General features: G+C 29.4%; 1 protein-coding gene across 1 annotated transcript in view; it reads right to left on the reverse strand.

Annotated features, from left to right (window-relative positions):
* The window catches only part of LOC142329459 (NF-X1-type zinc finger protein NFXL1), a 44,070-nt gene that overhangs the window by 9,187 nt on the left and 10,000 nt on the right, over window positions 1-24,883 (reverse strand). Inside the window, exons 6-11 of the mRNA XM_075374112.1 lie at window positions 18,532-18,794; window positions 11,028-11,258; window positions 5,665-5,796; window positions 3,579-3,790; window positions 1,361-1,544; window positions 108-320 (exon numbers count right to left, since the gene is read on the reverse strand). Coding sequence (XP_075230227.1) covers window positions 108-320; window positions 1,361-1,544; window positions 3,579-3,790; window positions 5,665-5,796; window positions 11,028-11,258; window positions 18,532-18,794 — 1,235 coding nt within the window. The remainder of the gene's footprint in view (window positions 1-107; window positions 321-1,360; window positions 1,545-3,578; window positions 3,791-5,664; window positions 5,797-11,027; window positions 11,259-18,531; window positions 18,795-24,883) is intronic.

A 24,883-nucleotide genomic window follows, 5' to 3' on the forward strand; every position in this document is an offset into this window, starting at 1 on the left:
ATTACATCATTTCTCATCAAAAATATATTTTATATTTCTCAAACTTATGAGTAATTGTAATTGAAGAAGGATATTTTTGCACCACTTCAAACATACAATTTACTTACATTATCATCTTCAGCACCGAGTACTATATGGCATTTAAGCTGACAAGAATGATTGCCACATGAAAGAGCACGGCCACATGGTCTTTCACAACTGGTTGAGAATGCCCTGTGACATGGTAAATCATATCTTTCGTGATTACCAAGACATGTAACTTGAATTGGTTCAGGACAAGGATCACAAGGCTTTGATTTGAATACTGACTGAGGTACACCCTGAAATAAAAAAAAAAAAAAACACTCCATATAAATTAAGTATAATTTTTATTATTTTTATAGCACATAAAAACCATGCAACCCTAATTTGAGTACAACATACCCAGAATATGATCAATACAACATGTACGCATGTGGAGACTATTTAAAAAGTTCTAAGTTTTTAGTAGGATGATATCCGACTATTGTTATTCCTTGAGCTATAGCTCTTTGTTCATGAATGAGAAGAATGTGTTTTGTGATATTTGAGATGGCTGATATTCAGCAAATTAACATTAAAAGTTTGTAAACTTGTATATCACCTCACTGCATGATGAAATCGGTGTATGGAGATCAGTGCATGAGGTATATATATTGTTACAGATGGTTTAAACAATTCTAAGATCATCAGTTAACACAATTAGTAATCATCCATGTTTGAAATGACCATCATCATGCACACTGATCATCATTTGATAGATTTAAAAGTAGCAAAGAATGTAACACATTGATAGGATTGTGTCATGACATTCTTATGGAAAAAATTAGAAATACAACTGCAAAATTTACTTTTTGAAACGTAAAGATGTGCGAGTGCAAACTAACATACTGATCTGTTTCATGACCAACTGGAATGAGTACTGTGCTTTCTCAGCCACAATGCTCACCTTACTTGGTTCTAGCAGATCTTTCATACTATTTTCCAGGCCGATATTATTTTTAAGGGTCAATAATTAAAGATATTAAAGAAAATTTACAGACAATGCACAATCCTGAAAGACGCCTACCAGGAGTGCCAATGGCTTCAGGATCAGTGCATTATCTCAGTAAGGGAATACACTTGGAAGTAGAAATGGCTTATTTGAAAAAAAACATATATGTTCAAAATTGAAAGAAAAAATATTCAAGTATGTTTTAGACAGACTTCATACAAGTCTATTTTACTTTTGATGTGCTTATCTATCTCTTGTTACTTTTGTATCAAAATAAACACATATATTGAAGCCATGCATATTGTCTCCAATCTTCACATTTAACTTAGAAAAGAAAAAAAAAGTTACCTTATCCCAGATTCCTTTAGGTTTAATTCCTTCATTAGGGTCAGTTATAGCAGAATGACAAGTTTGTTTGCATTCATGTCCACAAGGATCCTGTTTAATCCCACATATTTGTTTGCAAGATGGACATGTACCAAAATGACAATTATGTGGCTGTCTAGATGGATGATGGCAGTCAGGAGGTATCCTTAATATAACAAAAACAATATTAAACAATCAGAAATTAACGCTGTTAAAAAAACACATTTACAAATTAAAATTTTTTTAAATAACTTTATGTTCTCATTAACTCATGGATCGAGTGAAATGTTTTCGCAATTATGCCTGCCATGTCTGTTGAACTTAAACAAGAGGATTTGGAAAATTCTTTATGGTAGATGTCCTTCCCACAGCTAATTCTAATAAAATTAATATTAAAATAAACAAGCAAAAGATAGTCTTTGATGATTTATTTATAAGTAACTCTTTCTCGAGTTCTATGATATTTTTTTCTCCAATATTATTTGTCAATTACAATTTATTTGAAGAGTAACTAAAAGAATTATGGAGCATTCTGTCTAAAATGTAAACTAATTTCTGTCTATTTTCCTGGAACTGAAATTCAAAATTATACACTTTATTAAAGTTATATAAAAAATTCTAATCTCAGCTCTTGGTAAGGGTAGAGGGGGCAATTTTTTTGGATTGAAACAAATACTTGTTTAACCACACATTACTGTATATAGTTTTATAATTTCAATCAACAATATAATGGAAAAATGTCTACAGAGAAAAGTAGAACTTTTAATAAAAATTTAATTAAAATCTGATTTTAGCTTCAACCATTTGTTGATCAACATTATGAAAACAGAGTGTGTCTAGTAAGCGAGATGCTAAACTTAATTATTAATATTAATAATTTTTCATTTATTTGTAGCTAGAAAGTTTTAAAATCTTATCACTTTTAGAACAAGTTACACAAAAAAAATCCTTGGTATTATTCACTTCCTAAGTTGTAATTATTTCACCTTTATGTATAATTATTCCTAATTGCAATAACATCTTCAACTGACCTCCATGTTAGAGTAGTGGCATCTCTTATCTTCATTAGGAAATTCTGGATTCGAATTTTGTTAGACTTGGAATTTTTCTCAAGTTGTACAGCTCCCATAAGTTATATAACTGGATATCTGTAGTTAAACCCATAATTTAAATTTACAAGTTTTTGATCTTTTGACCATATCCTAATGCTATAATTTCTAATTGCTTTTGACCATGATGCTATAATTTTACTATCAATTAATGTTCCAGTGACAGTTACATTCTCATCTATTCAGATACATTCTTCAAATGCTAATGTCTTCTTTTAGATGGCTGGTTACTGTCTTCCACTCAATATTCATTATGGGAATTGCTGGTCCTGTAACTTCAATCTCATTTTCTTCCTGGGCATCTTCATATGTTTTTTTTTTTTTTTTGGCAGAAAAACCACAAGTTAGAAAATAATGTACAATTTACATTTACAGTTTACAATTTCCTACAATAATTTTTTCGAGTAAGGCAGGTTTTTTCAAGGGAAACAAAAAATAATCCTGTTATCAATAGTCTTGATATAGCATCATGGTTTTGAGAGTTGACTGTATAAATCTGATCACTTTTATATCTTATATTTTTTAAAAAATGAGTTTTTGAATTCATTTGTACTAATTTTGGTATGTAATTGCTTCTCATTTATGATTTCACTTTTGAAGTTGAGAGTTCTAAGGTTGAAATCCTGGTAAAGGCAGTTACTTTTATATGGATTTAAATACTAGATCATGGATACTGGTGTTCTTTGGTGGTTGGGTTTCAATTAACGACACATCTCAGGAATGGTTAACCTGATACTGTACAAGACTACACTACATCATACATATCATCCTCTGAAGTAATACCTTACAGTGGTTTCAAAGGCCAAACAGAAAAGAAAGAGAGAGATTACACAAATACATTTACAGTTTTTAAGTAAAATTAATTTGCCAAAAATAGCTTTAATCAAAACATCACTAGCATGATGTTACATAACTAAGGACCCATTCAAATACATTTGTTAACCTTTTTCTCAATATAATCTCTTTTAATTACGGATAAAAAAAAAAATATATATATATATATAAATAAATATAATATAGTCATATTAAAAATTTATTAACACATTTTCAGTTACCAAACACAATTAATTATAATAAATTCAGTTACTTACTTGCATTGTTTATTACAACGAGGTGGCCGTGATCGAACACCTCTTCCACAAGGTACGACAATGGTGGTTAATCCACATCTACAAGATACTTGAACAGTTCTAGGGCACGGATAACATGGACCTCTATGACACACTGATTGACACTTATGGTTACCACATTGTAATGTCTTACTGCAAGGCTTTTCACAAGGAGGACATGATCCATCACAACACTGAAAATAATAAATAATTTTTCTCAAAATTGAAAACAAAAATAATGAAAGAATTAGAAAAAGCAAACAGTGAATTTTATAAAAACAAGAAAACTATACTAACAAAATAGCAGACAGTTCTAATCATCCTTAGAATGGAAAAAATTTAAGAGCTTCCTCTTTATCAAAATCATCATCTAAATTTTAAGTTTCTAGAACAGTTGTAGCAAAACAGGATATACGAGAGCATTTAGAAAGTAACCTCTGTTTGGCTATAAAAAAAAACTGCATAGATAAAAATATTTTATTATATAAAACTTAAAACTACAGCTTTTAATTATTTTTCAACGTAGCTGCCATTTTAATTGAAGCATTTGTCATAGCATTTAACTAATTTACAAAAAAAATCTTCTTCATAAAATTCAGCTGCCTGGGTACCTAGCCAACCTTTCATGGCATTTTGAAGTTCATTGTCATCATCGAAGTGCTGAGATGCAATTCATTCCTTCATGTGAGTGAACAGATGAAAATCACTTGGCGCCAAGTCAGGGTTGTAAGAGAGATGATCATAAATGTCCCATTGGAATTGATTCAGAAGTTCTTGAGTTCTTCAAGCACTAAGAGGAAGAGTGTTATCATGGAAAAAGCACTTGGTGAAAGCAAACTACGAAGTTTGTTCTGAACTGCCTGCCTAAGTTTCTTTAAAGTTTCACAGCAGATTGCTGAAGTATGTGCTTGTGTCAAAGCACTTTGATGATGATCATGAACATTAAAATGCTGTGAATAGTTGGCTAGGTACCCAGGTGGCTGAATTTTATGAAGATATTTGTAAATTAGTGAACTGCTATGACAAATGTCTGAACTTAAATAGCGACTATGTTGAAAAATAGTTAAAAGCTGAAGTTTTAAGTTGAATATAATAAAAATGTTTATCTATCCAGGTTTTTTATTTATAGCCAAACAGAATTACTTTCTGAACTGCCCTTGTTTCTTGTTTCTTTCAAAGCAGGTTTACATTGAAAACCTGCTTTGAAAAATTAAAATAAATCGTTTATATTAAATTCAAGTTTTTCCCAAAAGAAAAAACTACCTTAAGAATTTAATAAATATAATCACATTAAGATTAGAAAAGCTTATAATTCATAAATCATCATTATTTGATTAAAGTGCAATAAATGAACAATAAGTTTAATAATAAAAATTTACTGAAGTAAATGCTATCTTAGTAAATTGAATAACTGCTACACAACACAGTATAAAATCTGAAAATATAATGAAATAGTTTGATCTACTACTCTATTGCTCTCCATGGCAGAAGAATAGCATCTTTGTCTTTTACCCTGAAGGTTCTGGATTCTACTCTGATAAGGCTTGCCATTTTTCATATGTAAAGAATATTACATATCATTTTCATATACACAAGCTATAAGCTTATATCATAAATTAATCGCCTAGAAAAAATAAATATTATATAAATACAATTGTTCCGTTCCATGTTGAGTCGGTTGGTGCTGCACTCTAGCATCTACTAGCGCTGGCCGATGAGTTAGTCTAATATGACCATTCAAGAGTCAGATCCCGCTTGGAGCGATCATGACTTGTTTAATGTAATATTTCATTCCAGTACAGAATAGTTTTATTTTGTAGTCTAAAGTGGCTTATAGTGTTTACTGATAATGTTCAATTGTATAATTTTGACTAATGTGTCATTTATTCATTGGTCTAATGTGACTTGTATTTTCGATAATCAAAAAATGTCTAATGTGACAAATTAAAACTTAACAATTCAAGAATATGTTTTAGTTCATTTCATCATCTTAACCATCATTTCAACCAAATACAGCCTATACTCGCTCTACACCAATCTAATTATTACTTTTTATTAAAATACTAACCTTTCTATTACAAGGATGATAATTGCAATCTCTAATCCTCTTACATTTTGTTTCACATAGATATTCCTTTGTACATGGAACTTCTTTCGAATGTAAACCACATCTACAAAATTTTACAATCCTCTCTAAACACTGGAAAAAATAAAAATAAAATAATTTACCAATACGTGTTGTAATATTATGCACTCACGAAAACCAGACCCAGAAGTATGACTTTTGTTGATGAATGAGGACCGGTTTATTAAACGTAGTTTTTCTTTCATTTATCAAATGCTGAATGAATGTCATGTACTGTAGGTACATCACATTTTAACTTCTTGTACAATTTTTACTCTCTCTAACAGTTAAAATATTAAATCAACAATAATTTAGAATTCATCTGGTAACAGTACTATCTAATTAATAAAAAAAAGTTTTAAAACTTATTTGCTTAATTTTTGTTTTCAGAAACCTTTTATTAAGAAACATATATGCAATACCCCCAAAAAGTTTTTTCCTGAAAATTGGAGAAACTACTTCTAAACTTGACATTTCCAATTTTTTTTTTTTTTAATTCCAATTGCAATAAATTTCACTACTTTAAAATTTACCCTTGTTTAGTAAATAAAAAATAGTTTTGCCAAAAGGAGGTGAGACCTTATTCCCCATTCAAAGTGGAAATTTAATAAGAACATTTACCAAAATTATGTAAACATAAAAAAAGGATAAGCTCAATCATTGATAATAAATATAAAACAAGAGAACACTCAAAAACTGTTTAACATAAAATTACTTAAATACAAAATTCTAAGAATTCAATCATTAAAAAATCAGAAGGTATTGAGTAATTAGTGTGAAAGCATAATCAAAAGCCTACGCGCTAAATCATAAAAATTATCAAAAACATTCAGGTATTAGGAATCCAAAGATTCCGAACAACTGATTTCCTAAATTACAAACGGTAACCATTCAGTATTCTAACACTTTCAAAAACCATACTGTGGTAAGGAAAACTCTGCAAACCTCTAAAATAAGAATTTGAAGTTAACATTTTTTTTCAAATCTGTTCAGAATACTGACAACAATCAATAGATCTATAACTGATGAGGTGTTTAAGAGATAGGTCTATAATTATTTGGGTCAAAATCCAATATTGAAGATATTTAACCTGAATAAATTATTCACAAATTATTAAAGATATTTAAATATTTTCAATATTGAAAATATCATATATCATACATGAACTTGTGTTTTTCAATGATCTTCTCTGTTCTTCATATTTAATAATACAAAAAAAGCTAAAACTGAGGGTTAGTATAAAAATTAATTTTACGGCTTACATTCTTAATGGCTTAAGTGGCTGAAGAAGCCTCCAAACAATCGACTGGTTTTACAAAATATATTATTAAATTTAAATGTATGAGCAATCTGCACATGATTATCAATTCAACTGCATTATTGATGCAATTTACATTCCTCAAAAGTTATTGATCAAATGAAATTCAGACATAACTGTTGACCATGTTTTAGTAATTTTATTTAAGTATTCTTAATAGCATCACAATTAACCATCTGTTTATTGTTGGAAAATATTTTTATAATTGACATTAAAAAAGTTTAGAACCTCTGCTATTATATGATTTTGATATTTTGTGAAGTCTTATTTTGACGTACTAGAGACTTTTATACGGTCAGTAATCCATTAAACTTTGAAAAATTAAAATCACAATTACTAATTTTAATGGATAACATTCAATGAGTGAAAGATTTTTGGAAAAAACATACAAATAGATATAAATACTTTACATATAGATATAACATACATACATATAAATACTTCTATCTTTTATAAAGAACCTCCTATCTGGAAGCTACTCTTAGTGAAAGAATAGGTCACTAAAACCAGCCAAAGTAATAAATCTATCTGTGATCTATGATCTGATAATTCAAGATTGAATTATGCCCTTGCCCTTCAACCAGTTTATTATTTGCTATAATATTATCTATACTATTTGTAACTTCAATGTAAATATATTTGTTCCTATAAAGGATAGATTCAATCTGAAATAGTGCAGGATACACAAAAAAAATCATTTTTCAAGGAAGATTTAGTATCTTCTGAAACATCAAGAACTAGTCAGAATTTATTTGCAAAATATCTGTAAGCCAGTGCTTATTTATACAGACAATACAAATATTTTGAAAATAAACATTTAAAATATATTTCATACATCAATTAAATGTTAAGTATTTATTGTAACGCACGAGATATTTTGAATTAGAGCTTACACTGTTTATTACTAGAACACCACCTTTTCATTCCCTTTCAGTCACTTTAATGGAAATAATATCACTTCTAGTATTAGAAAGGTTATTTTTAAACAAGACATCAGCACTAGTTTTATCAGGACCAATCACTAAATACTAAATCATTCTTTTAGCAGTATGATGTTCAATTCATTTTATTCAGAAAATCTGTAAAACAATTTTTACTATAGCCTATTCAAACCTATTTAAAAATAAATGATAATCTGGAAAGTTTCATTTTTACTGTAAACATTTTACTGACAGCATTAAAACCTTTAACAATTAGGCACACTGCAGTATTGAAAAATTGTATGTACTAAATAAAAGCTTCATTAACAAACACAGTAAAATCAGAGTTAATGGAATTTCACAGGACAGAAAATATTTTCCATTGTGAACAGGATTCAAGTGAATACAAGGATGAACTAGCGAACTATACAATTAAAAAGAAAAAAATATGACAGTGTACTTACCAGAACCCCATCTCATTTTCTGTATAGTAGTTTGTTAGCGAATTCGTAAGCACAAAATTTCTATCTTATGTTAGCATGTACAGAACAGTATACTGGATTGTAAAACAATTTTCATATTTTAATTTTAAAAATCTTAAATTTTGGAACTGATAATTTTGAAGAAGAATGAATTTCCTTAAACTAGTAAACATAATTTAAATTAACCTAAATGTACTTTATTACTGTTCATTATGTAATTTAGTCTTCATTATAAGAAAAAACTTGGTTTTTTTTTTGGTACTGAACTTTTACTTTCTGCTACTCTGTCTTCTGTCAACATTCTGGCTTTAAAAATTATGTTAAACAACTCTGAATCATTTGCTGTAAGTGAAAATTCCTGAAGGTCTAATAGGTTGGATAATGCTGCACTGTATGATCTAGTTTTTATATCGTTCGTTACTGCTTTACTGTTACGACAGCATATTCGTTACAACGGCATTACTGTTACAGTCCTCATCATCAGAATCACTTTTCTTTTTGTCAGTTTTTCTCTCGATGGTGATCAATAAATTCATCTATATTCTCTATATTAGCCTCGGTCTCTAATAAGTTGTCCACATTAACAAAATCTTCAGCAATTATATTTTCATAAGATACCCTGTTCAGTTGTGCTTGTCAAAATTTTTTGTTGGTTCTCCATACTACAGAAAGACTGTCTTTATTAATGTTTTTAAAACACCTCAGGTTATCAGCCTTCCAATAACAAGCGGTTTTTCCAGTTCTCCTGTCATAAAACCACAAACAAAAATTGTCAACCTTTCCTTGGAATGCTTCCCTCCTGTATAATGTTCTCCTTTCAAGCAAAAGCAAAGAGTCTTACTCGGTAGTGCACAATAAAAAAAAGTCCAGTTTCATCCCTGTATGCAATATTTCTAGGTTCATAATTTTCAGGCAGAGTAGCAAGTTTTGTTTTTTAATTGGTTACTGTCTCGTCATACACATCTCCAGCCTTGTCACATACTGCTTTAAACACAATTTGATGTCGCTTTTTAAAACTTTCCACCAACCATTTGAAGTGCTGAAATTGGTGCTACCTAAATTCTCTGCAATTTCCTTTGCTTGGTTCTGTGCAATTACTCCTGAAATCAGTTAAGTTTCTTGCCCTTGTACACACAAACCACTTTTTTGTTAATTTGCCAGTTTTTGCATATGCCTTTTATTTGAACAGATCCCTTTCAACCATTCAGTTTTTAACTTGTTTTTATTTTTTTAAATTTCATAGATTTGAGTCATACATACTCCAAATTTTTCGATTAACGGCCAGTTTTTCGTTTTTAACGGCCAGTTTGTCTTTTTCTCTGGCTTCAATTACTTTGAATTTTGTATTTAAGTCCTACACAACTCTTTTTTTCGATGCCATACTTGTTATACTAATACACAGTGTCTGGAAGAACACTAAACTAACAATTACACTGTACAGTTCTGTACTTTATGTATTGAACTGTAATATAGATCCGTAAAAATAAAAAAATTAAAATTAAAATGACAAATTCAGTGAATAAATGGAAAACAAAAATGCTTACACACACACGTACAGTAAGAAAGACTTTGTTGTAATGAACAAACACGACACATGGATAAGTTACGTATAATGGCATAATTAATTTAAATAAAAATTGTGACTTCAGATAAGGAATGATTTTGAGTTATGATTCACAGGGCAGTAGGCATAAAAGCTAATTTACTGTAAGTAGCCAAAACAATGATGACTGTGTGCAGTCGTCTGCACAAGTTTTTAACACTTTCTGTCTGTCAGTCGTTACCTATTATGATTAGTGACAAGTTACTGAAAATGTAAACATTTATGTTTACATTTTCAGTTATCAGTTACAACTCTGACATGACCTAATTTAAATTTTTGTTTATGCAGGGTAATTTGTAACACAGCGTAGTACAGTATACTGTATACAGTATGTATAATACTGTAAAATACACGTATTCTATCTTATATTGTGGGAAAATTTAGTACTGTACTTTATATATAGCATTAAATGTGTATATGTATTTTTTTAATATAAATTACAGTACTCTACATGATCTCAAAAAAACGTTTCCATTAATTCGTGAGATTTTTTCTATTTCCATGTCAGCCAGGTTTCTGTTATATCAGGGAAATTTTCTGTTGTAGATAAGATTCTGTAAAACTAGGATCCGCTGTTAACTCAGGTTTTACCGTACTTAAGTTTATAATTTTTTGAAAATCATCCATGCTTTTGATTAAAAATTTAATTAAAACATTATTTTCTTTTACTGACTAATACAATACAGTAATAATACTGTAATGCATATATTTTAATACTTCTGTCTTTTTTTATTTAGATTTAATGTGACTTAAATTTAGAAGATATATCTTCTAAAGACTTACATCTTACATTAAGATAAACAAATTTTAAACTATGGTGTACCAACACCAAGTCAAACACAGCTGATATTAAATTTATAAGCTGGTTATGATAACAATGGCAATATTGGAATTGCATATATAAAAACTACCTTAATAAAATGCACAAAAAACTTAAAAATATGAAATATTCAACTAAAAAAACAAAAACCAAATCAACCTACCGGACCACATTTATTATGATGACAACGTTGAAAACATTTATGTTGTCCACACTCCAATGTTTTTCCACAAGTATCACCACATGTTGGTGTTTCTTCAATACAAGGCAAAAGGTATAATGATTTACCACAAGGACAAGTACGTTGTAGTGATAAAGGACATGGCCCACAATCTCCCTTGTGACATACTTCTTTGCATCTGTGATTACCACAATCTAGTTTTTTATCACAAACCTATAAATAAAATATTATTCTGAATATTTATGTCATATGAAAATAAAATATATAAAGAATTTTTAATTTTACAGTTTTCCCATATATTAGAAATTTTCAAATGTAAGCTTCAATCTTAACAATGAATTAATCAATATAAAAAGTGAAAGGCTTTTTAATAGAAAAACTTTTCCCCTTTTTAACAAAAACAGAAAAATTATTACAGATTTAACAATTCATAATGCCAAACGTGGTTCCAGTTGGATATTTAATTACCCCAGAGATAAGTTAATTTACTACATCCTTCACATTTCTGTGATTGATCAGGAGCAGCCCTGTCAATGAGCATACAGGATAGGACTAGATAGCTTCTATTCCAGTATAAAAAACCCAAACTTATGATAAGGTAAGCACCTTACCTGGATACCTAGTAAAGCCAGGCATCATTCATACATACATACACAAATATATGTTGCTAATAGTTTACTCATTTTGTTAGCTGTGGCATTTTATTTTATTTATGAAAAATTGTTTTACTTTACAAGTAAATAATCCTAAAGTCAGAATTTCGAGCTGAGAAAGTATAAACTTTTGATAAAGAACTGAATTTTGTGTCAATCGCAATTTATATGAGATATCTAGTTAAATCCTAATTTATTATTGTATACAATATGTGAGAATTACTGAGAAATTATCAGTAGGCTTTATAACAACATTAGAATCCTGTAAATGGTAATGCATCACCCAGCTAGAGAATAAGCTTACTATGTCAGAACATAGTACGCTCAACTGGCTAAGATTAGACAATGTTTATTACAGTGATGAAGTAGTGGTTTATCTAAGTGGCTAAATTAATCCATGGAACAACCTAATCTGGGGCAGTTTATAGCAACACACATTTTAACAAGCCAAACACTGAAATTAGTGTTTGGTACCTTCAAAATTGGTATGTGGTGGGCTGTTTTGTGATAAAAATTACTGTATCAATATCTTCTCGCAATACATATTTATGAAGATGTTAAACCAAATTTACTGCTCTTCTAAAACCTGAGCAGATAGATACAACAATGGTAGAAGATCTATAACAAAATACATCCACTGAAACCATAAATTCTTTGACCACCATTTAATTTAAAAATGGTTATGGCGTCCATGTCTCTTGATTTCACATCAACAATTTTTTTCTCTGGAGACATAATTTTTTATGATAAATACTGTGTGTAATAATGATTTTCATACCATAGAGAAACTGATAACCAACATTAAACATGAAACTGAAAGAAATAACAGGAGCTCAACAACAATGTTATTCACAAATAAATATGATTAAAACAGTGAAAACTTGTCTAGAAGTAAATTTTTTCAAAAACTGAAAAATAAAGTCAGAAAAAGTTTGAATAAGAATTATTAAAAAAAACATCACTGAAGATGAGCTTAGGCCTGAAAATGTTTTTAACATGAAAATGTAAAGGAAATAATGCTATAATTCTATACTTTGCGGAGGTTGAAGAAATATTATATTATACATAGTTACAAACATATAAATATATATTAACTTAGCAAAATTAATTATTTTGTTATTGTATTTGTTCATATTCCTCTCTGTAATATTTATGTTAAAGAAAAAAACTATAAAAACAGTTTACCAACAAGAGTACAGAAATCAATAATGTTTCTTACCTCATGCTTATTGTTATTTCATAATAGCACTTTCAAGGGTTTCCCTCATCAGCTAATGAAACCTTTTTTTAAAAAAATCACAAATTAAACTTAAAATATTAATATTGTAAGCATAAAAATTAAAAAAAAATTCTGTTATGTAGCTAGCCACACATACAGTACTGAACTGAAATTATTTGAATTTATTTAAATTACATAAATGTGCTGCTGTCAAAGGCGGTTTTGATAAGAAAATCATTATCAAATTCTGTCTGTACATTAATCAAATTAAACTTTTGTCAATACTTGTATATATAAAATGTTACACATTTAATAAATTTCAACAAAACATGTTTAAAACTAAATATAATACCCACATAAACTCAAATAAATATAAAGAATTCCCAATATAATAAAACAAAAATGTTCGCAGAGAGATATAGAATAAAACAAGAAGTGAAACAGAGATATTATAAAAGAAACAATATAAATATTAAATTGTACAATACGCAACTTTATTTATTAAAAATTTTAGGTAATGTCATTTTTAATTACATAATGGATTTAATTGGGTTTAATATTAATATATATACATAGAAAATCATTAAAGTCCTCTCATAACAAGAAAATAATTAATTTAATTTAAATAAACAACAATAATAACGGAAAATAATATTTTTATAATAATAATTTATATAACAATAATTTCAACAAAAAGTATAATATTAAAGATATAGCAATACAAAATAATTTGAGTTTCTTAAACACATGAAACTTTAGATAATTCTGATAATAATGATTTTGTAAATGTAATGAATATAAAATTCAATAATAATAAATTAATAATAGCTAAAGCTTTTAAATTTAATCTACCGAATAACAATAAAAATAAAATTATCAAAAATATTTTATTGACACCAAAATGAATATTAACAAAATTAGCCACAATGAAGATAAAGGAAGATTATGTAATGTTATTAGTAATAACATTTATAAAATTAATAATGAACTTATAAGAAACCACTTTTCAACAAAAAAAGCAGTATATAATTTTTAAAAAATAAAGGAAAATAACTGTATTATATTTAAATCAGACAAAACGAAAACACTGGTTATTATGTTAGTTGATGAATGTAGTAATTTAATAAAAAAATATAAGTGAAAATAATTTATAAAAATAAAAGACCCAACCAGTAAATTTCTAAAAATTACAAAAAGTATAATAACAAATTATAGATCAATTTTTAATTATAATAATAATATAAGAGTATCACTCTAGATTATATCCACTTAGATCATTTATCCCCAAACTTACTGGTCTTCCTAAAATACAAGGGTTATTTTTTTCAAGGCTCGATCGGTCGCGCAAAAATCAGATGAACCTATGCGCATATGTGTTGCGCAGCATCTGTAGTATGGCCTTCATCACGCCTTCAGTCACATCATTTAGTTCTGAACACGCAGCTAGCACGTAAACATGTCTATAACAATAGCATCTCCTGCCAAGTATGAAGAGCGTGTGGTAATTCAATTTTTTCAGGCTGAGGAGTGTAATGCAGCTGAAATTCATCGACGAATAAGTTATGTGTACGGTGAAACTTCAATGAGTGACAGCAAAGTGTGACAATGGTGCAGGAACTTTAAAGCAGGACGTACAGATATTCATGATGCAGGCGGTCAAGGAAGGAAGCGAGTGTCAACCGATGATCTCATTGAGCGAGTGGATGAGCCAATTCGAGAAAATCATGACCATCACTGCAGCCTCATACTGCATGACTTTTCAATGTCTACGAAGGGCAATTCAGAATAAGCAAAGAGGAATATTGTCATCAGGCATTGTCTTTCTCAATGACAATGCTCAGCCGTACACTGCAGCTGTAACAAAGACGCTCCTGCAGCATTTTCATTGGAAGTGTTTGATCACCCACCATACAGCCCGGACTTGGCTCCATCCGATTTTCACCTCTTTGCTCACATGAAACGCTGGTTAGGGGGACAACATTTTGGCACAGACATCGAGCTGCAGACCAGCATAGAAACATGGCTGAAAACACAGGCGGCTCCGTTCTACAACGAGGGTATTGGAAAGTTGGTACCACGCTATGACAAATGTCAAAATCAGAGTGGCGACTATATAGAGAAATAGCGTAACTATGTAAGTACTTGTTAAAAATAAAATTTTTTTTATTTTCACTGTGGTTTTAATTTTGTGACTGATCGACCTTGAAAAAAAATAACCCTTGCACATAAGAAAGATAACCTAATGCATTCATTAATTAATTCCAAATCTGTTCCTTGTTATTTTATTATTAAAATAATAGATAAAATGCTCAGATCTGAAGTCAATTTATCTAGTAAATATATTATAAAAAAGGATATGATTTAGTTAACAAATTAAATAGTTTAATAGTAAATGAAAATACTAAAATGATAAGTTATGACATAACTAACATGTACCCTAGTATCCCTATAGATCAAAATATATGTATAATAAGAAATAAACAGAAAATGAATAATGAAGACCCAACATTTATAGATAATATTATAATTATCATCAGAAATATATGTCAACAAAATTATTTTGAGTTTAACATAGAATTTTACACACAAGATAATACTTTACCCAGTGGATTTCCGCCAGCCGTTATGGCAGAAATCTATTTAGAGGAATTTGAAAATAGAGTAATATATGGTATTACTCACATTCATAAAATTCAATTATGGGTTCAATAAACTGATGATATTTTGTTAGTCTATGAACCTGTTATAAATAATGAACACTTAATAATTTTAAAAAAAACTTAATTCCTATCATAATAATTAAAAATTTGCCTTCGCCTGACAAATACAGAAAAATAAATTTTATAAATGTTGACATAGAAATTAGTAAAAGTAATAAAATTATAAATCGGTATATAAGAAACCAACAACTAATAATAATAAAATAACTATTAACAGAAGTTCGAATCATCCTTGGGCACACAAAATTAATACATTTACAAAATGTTAAATACAGCAAAACATTACACACATAATAATAAACAAAATCTACATTCAGAAAGAGATATTATAAAATGTATTGCAGTAAAAAATGGATTTAACACGACATTAATTCATAATATTTAAAAAGACGCAGAAATTAAAATCTAAAGAAACAACGTTGATACCTATAAATAATAAAAGTGTTGATGAAAATATTTATATAAAATATTCCAATACTAACCACATTAGTGAAAACTTGATTAATGTTTATAATGATAAAAAACATAAAATAGCTTATAGACCATACAATCATATAATAAAACATTTAAAAATTCATAATGATGATACTGATCCTAATACTCTATGTGGTATCTATAAAATAACATGCAATGATTGTAACAAAATTTATATTGGGAAAACTAGTACATCATTTAGGGCAAGGTTTGTAGAACATTTTAGATCATATAAAAACCGCATGTTAGGTTTTCTCTAATCTTGTAGACCTTTAATAATAAAAAAAAATTTAATCACCGATTTGGATATAAATTTAAATATAGTAAAAATTGTAAAAGAATGTGATAATAATAATAATAATAATAATAATAATAAAGAATTAAATATTTTAGAAAAATATTATATATACAAGTATAGCAAAAGTTTAATTTGATTAATGTACAGACAGAATAATATGACAGAATGATAATGACTTTCTTATCAAAACCGCCTTAGATAGCAGCACATTTATATCAGTGCAGTACATAACGAAAATTTTTTTAATTTTATAATGTTTTAATTTTTATATGTTCACAATTTTAATAATTTAAGTTTAATGTGTTTTTTTTTTTTTAAGTTTTATTAACTGATGATGAAGGACACCCTCGAAAGCGCTATTATAAAATAACAATAAGCATAAGATAAGATGCATTACTGAGAATTCACCACTCTTGGTGGTAAACTGTTTTTATACTTTTGTGTTTGATATACTTATTATTATGCTCTCTCTCTCTCTCTCTCTCTCTCTCTCTCTCTATATATATATATATATATATATATATATATATATTATTATTTATAAATATTTTTTTTTTTTTTTTTAATTTAAAAGTTTTGAATTCTCAGAGAAATTTACTGTATAAAATTGAGTTTTTAAAGATCTCAAACAAAATATTTAGTTTACAAATTTTAATTGTTTTGTAAACTAACAACTGGTTTTAGTTATATTTAAATGAATAAGATATACTTTAGTATGCTAAGTGCTTTCTATAATGTAGTGAAATTTAGTCAGAAACCTGTAGAAATCAATTTTGGAAATTGATTAGTAAGCATTAAAACGGGGATTCTGTTTTATCCCTTTTGCCTGATGGGGCTCCGGAATCCTTAAAATTATTACTCTATTGTGTGATTTCTTTTGTAAGGAAGCATTTAAATTAAATTTAATGCTTTAATATAAAATCTGTTAAATATATGAAAAGAAGACTAATAGAATGTATAATTGGGTACCGCATTACTACTTATCCATAGGGGCCTAAAATTTAATATAATTAAATCCCATACAAAGAAATAATTTCTAAAAAAAAATAAAATTATTTTGAATATGGCAGTAACCCCTTGTCAGATATCTTAAGACTAATATTTCTTCCAAGTTTCATGAGTTTATTTCCCATTTTCAAAATTTATAGCAGAACCTTTAATAAGAAAGTTATATCCCTACTCCTAAGTCTGATAAATTTAAAATTTCAGTAATGGAAACTCATATAGTACTACCAAAATACTAAATTTCAGGTTCTTATAATACCCACATAAAAAGTTTAAATTTTAAAATGGTTAAGTTCAAAATTTAATGGCAAATGCTTTAAATATAGAATTATTTGACCAAATTTCAAGTTTTAGTGTCTAGATGATCTGAAAATATTTATTAATAACAGGGCCAACATAAATATATATGTATGTAAACAGACTTAACATTCTAGAATTTTCCATAGGTTTTTGTGTTTTTCTGAAGAGGGGATTCATGAAACATCACAATTTGTAAATATACCACACACTCAAAATGTTGACTGATCACCATATTTATCTTACAGCTGTACAGCAAGTGTCAGAAAATCAATTAAATTAAATTAGATTTTCTAAATTAAACAGATATTAAACATTATTTACTGATTCATTTAATTTTTTTTTAATTGCATGACTTTTGGATCATCCAGTATAAATTGAAAAAACAAAAAATCAAAATGAGCATAATTAATTAATTCTTACTTAATAAATAAAAATATTACTTAATATAACTTGACTACAAGAATTTTTTTACCTGTGTGTAGAAAATAATCAGTTAAAATGAGAGTTAATGAAAATTTAATTGCCCAGAAAAAGAAAAAGATGAACATTCTTTACTAAAGAAAAGAATATTAGTACATGCAAAAAATTTAGTAATCAAAAGAAAATATTACATTATTTATGAATTCACAATCATAATATTCTGTCACTTTTTTAGTCGTCGAAAAAAAAATATGGTGTGTAATGTCTCAGGCTGAAGCACACAATAATTTAATAGAAAAAGTATGGATCACTCTTGCAGACTATAAAACAGAAAACAATTTACTCATTTTTATAAGACTGCTTACTACAACCTTAAATATGGAAAAAAATTAGTTACCTTATCACAGTGCCATTGTGGTTCAGCACATTCTCTTATTACAGTCTTATTACCACACATACAAGATTGTGTAGAACGTTCTGGACAAGAAGGACAATCTCCTCCATGACAAACATTATCACAAAGATGTCGTCCACAAGCTAATTTTCGACCACATGACTGGCCACATGACCAAAACTTATTACTGCAACGTTGTGGCTGTGGGTTACTTCTACCACAGTAACATTTTGATTTAACTGTTTTGGGGCATGGTGGACAAGGTCCTAAAATAACAATAAAAAATACTTAATATAACATAAAAAGCTTACTTACAGGCACAATTAAACAAAATTGTTTTAGACTCTTGAGTATCTAATACCTCAATCAACCCTAGCCCAAAAATCATGTATCAACAAAGGGTCATGATAATAAGATTAAGGCAATCTCATCTGTTTGAATTCTATGCATCTGCAGTATTTATCAACTGAATATACTGCTGTTTTTAAACCTCTTTCTGTAGGGCTGTAAAGATACTTTCACATAATAGATGGGTCTCTTGCTATACAAGAGAACCAGATAGGATGATTTTAAACTTGAAACGATCTATTTTTTTTTTTTTTTATAAAGTCAATACCACCCCTAAGCCCCAAATCAAACATTCTAAATGGACAGGGTAGAATTGTAACATATTATCTTTAAGGGCATTAAAAAAAAAAAATCTGATGTGACACACATGACTTCCTTGAATGCCTATTAAATTATATAAACACTTTTTTTTATAATCAAAGGTTAACAATTTAACCAATGTACTAATTTTACCAATGCACGGATTTGAACCAATGTACTTTCTCCTTGTATAATTCAAATATTTCATTAAATTAAAATTTTATTTATGTACAATTCTGGAACCAATGAAAATAAATACCATTTATGATATATCGTTGAAAAGCTCTCAATGAGGGCTGATTACTGCAGTTAAGAAAAGTCCAAAATCCAAATTTTTTTTGATTCCTATACTTCATACAAGGAAGTAATAAAAAATTTGATATAGAAGACATCACGATATGACAACGTAATGTTTTCAAAGTAACTTTTAAATAACTGCTCAATAATGAAACATTAAAAAAATAAACAAATAAAATTTTGCTAAAACTATATATTTTACAGTATGATACCTGCACTTTTCTGGTGTCTTGTACAATACTTTTGAACAGGGTTCTTAAAAATATTAAATGGCCACCACTTTGGTTAGGATTATTGATTTCTTATATCACAATTTTTTTTTCAATGCTCTTTAAAATTATTATTATTATTATTATTATTACGTCACAACCCTACACGTTTCATTTAAACTATTTGAATTGCCCTCCTCTCATCACAGGAGCTTCAGGTGTGATGACTTTCATTTCAAGAAATAGACTATTTCAAAATTAGATAGGAAGTAATAACTAAATTTTATTTTTTTATGTTAACAGTTGAAAATTTATTTAAGGGTTCCCATACTTTATTAACAACCTAATATACATACACAATTCAATTCTATTAAATCTTAAAGTATTAAATTGAATCTTAAAATGAGGCTGCAAGCCAAATATTACTTAAAATATCATCAACTGCCAAAACACGCCTCTTATAAGGCGGAATTAAAACAGGCTGCATTCCAAACCATTCATAAAAATTATCTGGAACAGGAATGGCTACACATTTATACGGATGGAACATCAATACCGGGAATAGGAGAAACAAGAGCCATGTACTACTGCTGCCACTTTCACGGGCATCTTGCAGTCGATGCTCCACACAGCAATTATGACAGAGAGATTATTGTGATTCAAACAGCTGCCACCCAACTTGAAATCCTTTCCACATGGAAGGCAGTTTTTTTTGTTGATTCAACCAGAACTTGTCATTTAACACTAAAACTGACTACACAAGAACTTTGGAGTGCAGGAAGATCTTACACGAACTGGGATGTCAAGGCTGGCAGTTGAAATTCCAATGGGTTTCCAGCCATGTAAACATATATGGTAATGAAATGGCTGACAAATTGGCAAAGCTGGAAACCTCTCTGCCTCAGCCATCCAGCACTCCTTTTCTTCACTCAGCCAAAGCGTAAATAAACTCTGTAGTCAATAAATGGATTGGCAAAAACCGCAAAGAATCAGCGGCAGGCAAGAAGTGGGAGAGCCTTGTCTCACATGGCCCTATAAGCTATAGCCTCCCTCCAGCATTCAGCATTTAGATTAAAAACCAGACATGACTATCTGGCCTCATACCTATATTGGATACGGGTTCTGACTTCTTCAGCATGCCAACTCTGCAGCCATGAAACTATGGATGCAACAATGATTTTTTGGAAAATCATTTGGGGACCTGTGGACCACTTGCAGAGGGATGATGAAGGTTCCATTTACATAGAAGCCCATCTATACTGGTCAGCGCATCACAAAATGGCTCAACAGCCAAGAGTAGGCGTTGGATAGTAAGTAAGTCTATCTCTATACTTGAATCCTAAATCTTTTAAAATGCTGAACACTATTCCAGTCTATGTTATCAAATGCCTTTCCAAGTCTATAAATGCCATGTATGGTGGTTTGTTTTTCTTTAATCTTCCTTCTACTATTAATCTGAGCATTAAAATTTCTTCTCTTTTCTTCAATACTTTTCCTGAAGCCAAATTGTTCTTCCCCTAACACTTCTTCCATTCTCCTCTCAATTCTTCTATACAGAATTCTAGTTAACATTTTTTATGCACGAGTAGTTAAGCTAATTGTTCTGTATTCTTCACATTTATCTGCTCCTGCTTTCTTTGGTATCATGACAATAACACTCTTTTTGAAGTTTGACAGAATTTCCCCTTTTTTGTAAATATTACCCACCAGTTTGTATAATCTATCTATTGCTTCCTCACCTCCACTACACAGTAATTCTGCAGGTATCCCATCTATCCCTGGAGCCTTCCTGCCTTTAACATTTTTTAATGCTCTATTAAATTCAGATCTCAATACTGTATCTCCCTTTTCATCCTCTTTGACTTTCTTTTCTTCCTCTATAAAACTAGTTTCTAATTCATTTCCTCCGTATAACTCTTCAATATATTTCACCCACCTACTGACCTTTTCTTTTGTATTATAAATCGATGAACTACCTTTATTTAACAAATTAGATTTTAATTTATATACCACAAAATTCTCCTTAACTTTCCTGTTTGCTCTGTCTAGTTTACCAATGATTATTTCTCTTTCCATTTCTGAACACTTTTCTTTAATCCACTCTTCTTTTGCTAATTCAGACTTCCTGTTTATAGTATTTCTACTTCTCAACTTTTGATAGTTCCTTTAACTGTTGATTTCCAAATCTTTGTTTAACCATGATATAATCTATCTGATATCTTGCAGTATCACCAGGCATTTTCCATGTGTATCCTCTATTATGATTTTTAAACTGGGTATTGGCAATTACTAAATTATACTTTGTGCAAAACTCAATAAGTTGGTCCACTCTTTCATTCCTTTTGCCCAGCCCTTATTCACCCAAAATATCTCCTTTCTTGTCTTTTCTGACGCTTGCATTCCAATCTCCAACTATTGTTACACATTCATCCCCTTTTATGTGTTTAATTGCTTTGTCAATTTCTTCATTACACACTCTACCTCATCATCATGGGCACTTGTAGGCATAATTAACAATCGTTGTCAGCTTAGGTTTTGGTTTTACACTTATTACAATGATTCTATCACTAAGCTTTCTGAAATACTCTACTCTCTTCCCCATCTTCTTGTTCATTATGAAACCTACTCCTGCCTGCCTGCTGAGTTAATTATTCTAAAATCACCTGACCAAAAGTTGTTTTCTTCTTCCCACCTCGCTAATTCCTACTACATCTACATTTAACCTATCAATTTCCCTCTTTAAATTTTCTATCCTACCAACCTTTTTTAGACATCTAACATTCCACACTCCGACTTAAAAAATGCTATTTTTTTTAATTTTCTGGTGACCCTTTCCTTAGTAGTCTCTACCCAAAGATCCGAACAAGGGACTAGTTTACCTCTGGAATATTTCCCATGGAAGATGCCTCCATCATTGTTACATGAAAATGAAGAGAGCTACATTTTCTTGGGAAAAAAAACAGTTGTAGTTTTCCATTACTTTCAGCTGCACAGTACTCAGAAGATTGAGTGATGTTTATATGGCCGTTTAAGTCCTCCTGACCTATGCCCTTAACAACTACCTTAGCAGCTGCTGCCCTCTTTCAGGAATCATTTCTTAGCCTGGTTCTCAACAGATATCTCTCCAATATGGTTCTACCTTTGGTGACAGCTACTATGTATCACTAATCACTCAAGCCCGCTCATCATCAGCAAGATCTCATGATTCACAGAGGGAGCCTGATGTGCATATTAAATTGAATCGTTACAGAATACATGTTCCATCAGAGTTATAAGAAACTTTATTCACTGAAGTCATCACAAAATTAACATTAAAATAAACAAAAATGAGTATATAAAATGTTCACCACATTAATAAACATACTAAAGCACACCAAAAACACAATGTTGAAGGGATTATATTACTATTTTTTATTATTGCATATATTTGTAACATTAAATCTGTATTCTACACTGAATATTTTGTTATTGGATTTATTCATTTATATAAATTTTAGTGTCAGTACTGTGACCTACACGGAGTAAAATTTCTGAAATAACTGTTTGTAGAAAATATATACTGGAATGTGTCATTTTAATATACACATTATCAGAATTACAAGATGATAAAAGTACATAGAAAAAATTATTATTTCCTGTATCATTTGGATAATAAAAAAAAAAATTATTAATATTACTCACAAATATTTTGCCACAAAAAAGCAATTTCAAAAATATATTAAAAAAATTTGTTAAGTTAAATATAAAAAAAAACATCAACCAATTACGTTACTACATATAAAATCATCTTGATCTATAGTTCTTTATTCTAATTTTTCAATAAAAAAACTAGTTTGTGACCAGTTTTTATTGGTTTTCACCAGTATGTGACCCAAACCAGTTAAAAACTGGTTTGGGAAATAATTGAAGTCACTGCCAGTTGTGTAGAGAAGACCCAGAGTGCAGGGCACATCTCTATATAAACAAACAGTCTTTACTCTAAGTTAATGATTATATTATTGTGATTTAAACTCTAACTCAGTGTAATAGGTTAAAGTTTTGTTTAAGTTGTAGCCAAGTTAAAAATATAATTTGAGTGGGATGTTTAATGATGCCCTTTACATTGAATGGGTTAATTTATTTTTCACAACGGTGGCAACTGTTCAAATATAATAAAACTTCTTTTGAGGGTACAATGAAATTATGAAAAAAGCAAACCATGAATTAAATCCAGGACCAGTTGATCAAATTCAGCCATGCTGATCATTATAGCTGGTTAGATTTATATTACAAGAACTGGTTTTATGGTAGAATTTTTGATCTGAATATTACTAATCATCAACCATTATAAAAAGACTAGACAGATTTCTGCAGTAAAAAATATATATATATATATATATACACACATCAGTCATTATAAGATCATGTATAATTCTTTTCTCAGAATTAAACACGATCTGATAATGATTGATATATAATATGGATTAAAGTCTTTTCACATTAACAAAAAACGTTTAAATGAAACCTACCCTACAGCAAAATATTCAGGTCTAGCACTATAGTGACAGATAATTATTGAACTTATGCAAATTTTACATTCAGATAACTAATAGAATAGTTAAAATTATATTTCCTTTAAATAAAAAAGAATAACATTTATAATATCAACACAATTTCATTATTTCTAGAATAAAATATTATGTAAAAAACTTATTTAAGTTAAGTACTTATTTCGTACTGAATCCAAATAGAGCAGTTGAAAATTCAAATACTAAGCAAGTCAGCCAATTAACATCCCAACCTCATAGGGGAAGACACCTGCTCTTGTGACACTTCCAGTCGCCCCCCTGTTCCTAGCCGTGATTGGCTTTAACGGGAGTTGTCTTTCATCCTCTAACTTTTTACATCTCATAATAATAAGCCAGGCCTTGTTGGGATGCCACCAATGTAAATTCCTTGGTAGACATCTGCAATGGTGATTTTTAAACTCCGGTTTGCCTTTGCTGCAGGTCTCATCCGGACATCTAGAATGTCCTACATTGTTTCCCTCTGAACTAGCTAACTGAGTTTGCGGAAGCACGAACCCCGCTCTTAGTTCTACATTTTACAGAGTCAATTTCGTAAATGTCTCATAATAATTGAAGCAGTAGAATAATAACATACCACCAAAAATATTATTCGCAACAATGAAATTTAGTCCTAGTTCCCTTAGTCAACTCAAC

The sequence above is a fragment of the Lycorma delicatula genome, chromosome 8 (assembly GCF_047948215.1).
Source record: "Lycorma delicatula isolate Av1 chromosome 8, ASM4794821v1, whole genome shotgun sequence".
In the NCBI taxonomy this organism is placed as follows: domain Eukaryota; kingdom Metazoa; phylum Arthropoda; class Insecta; order Hemiptera; family Fulgoridae; genus Lycorma; species Lycorma delicatula.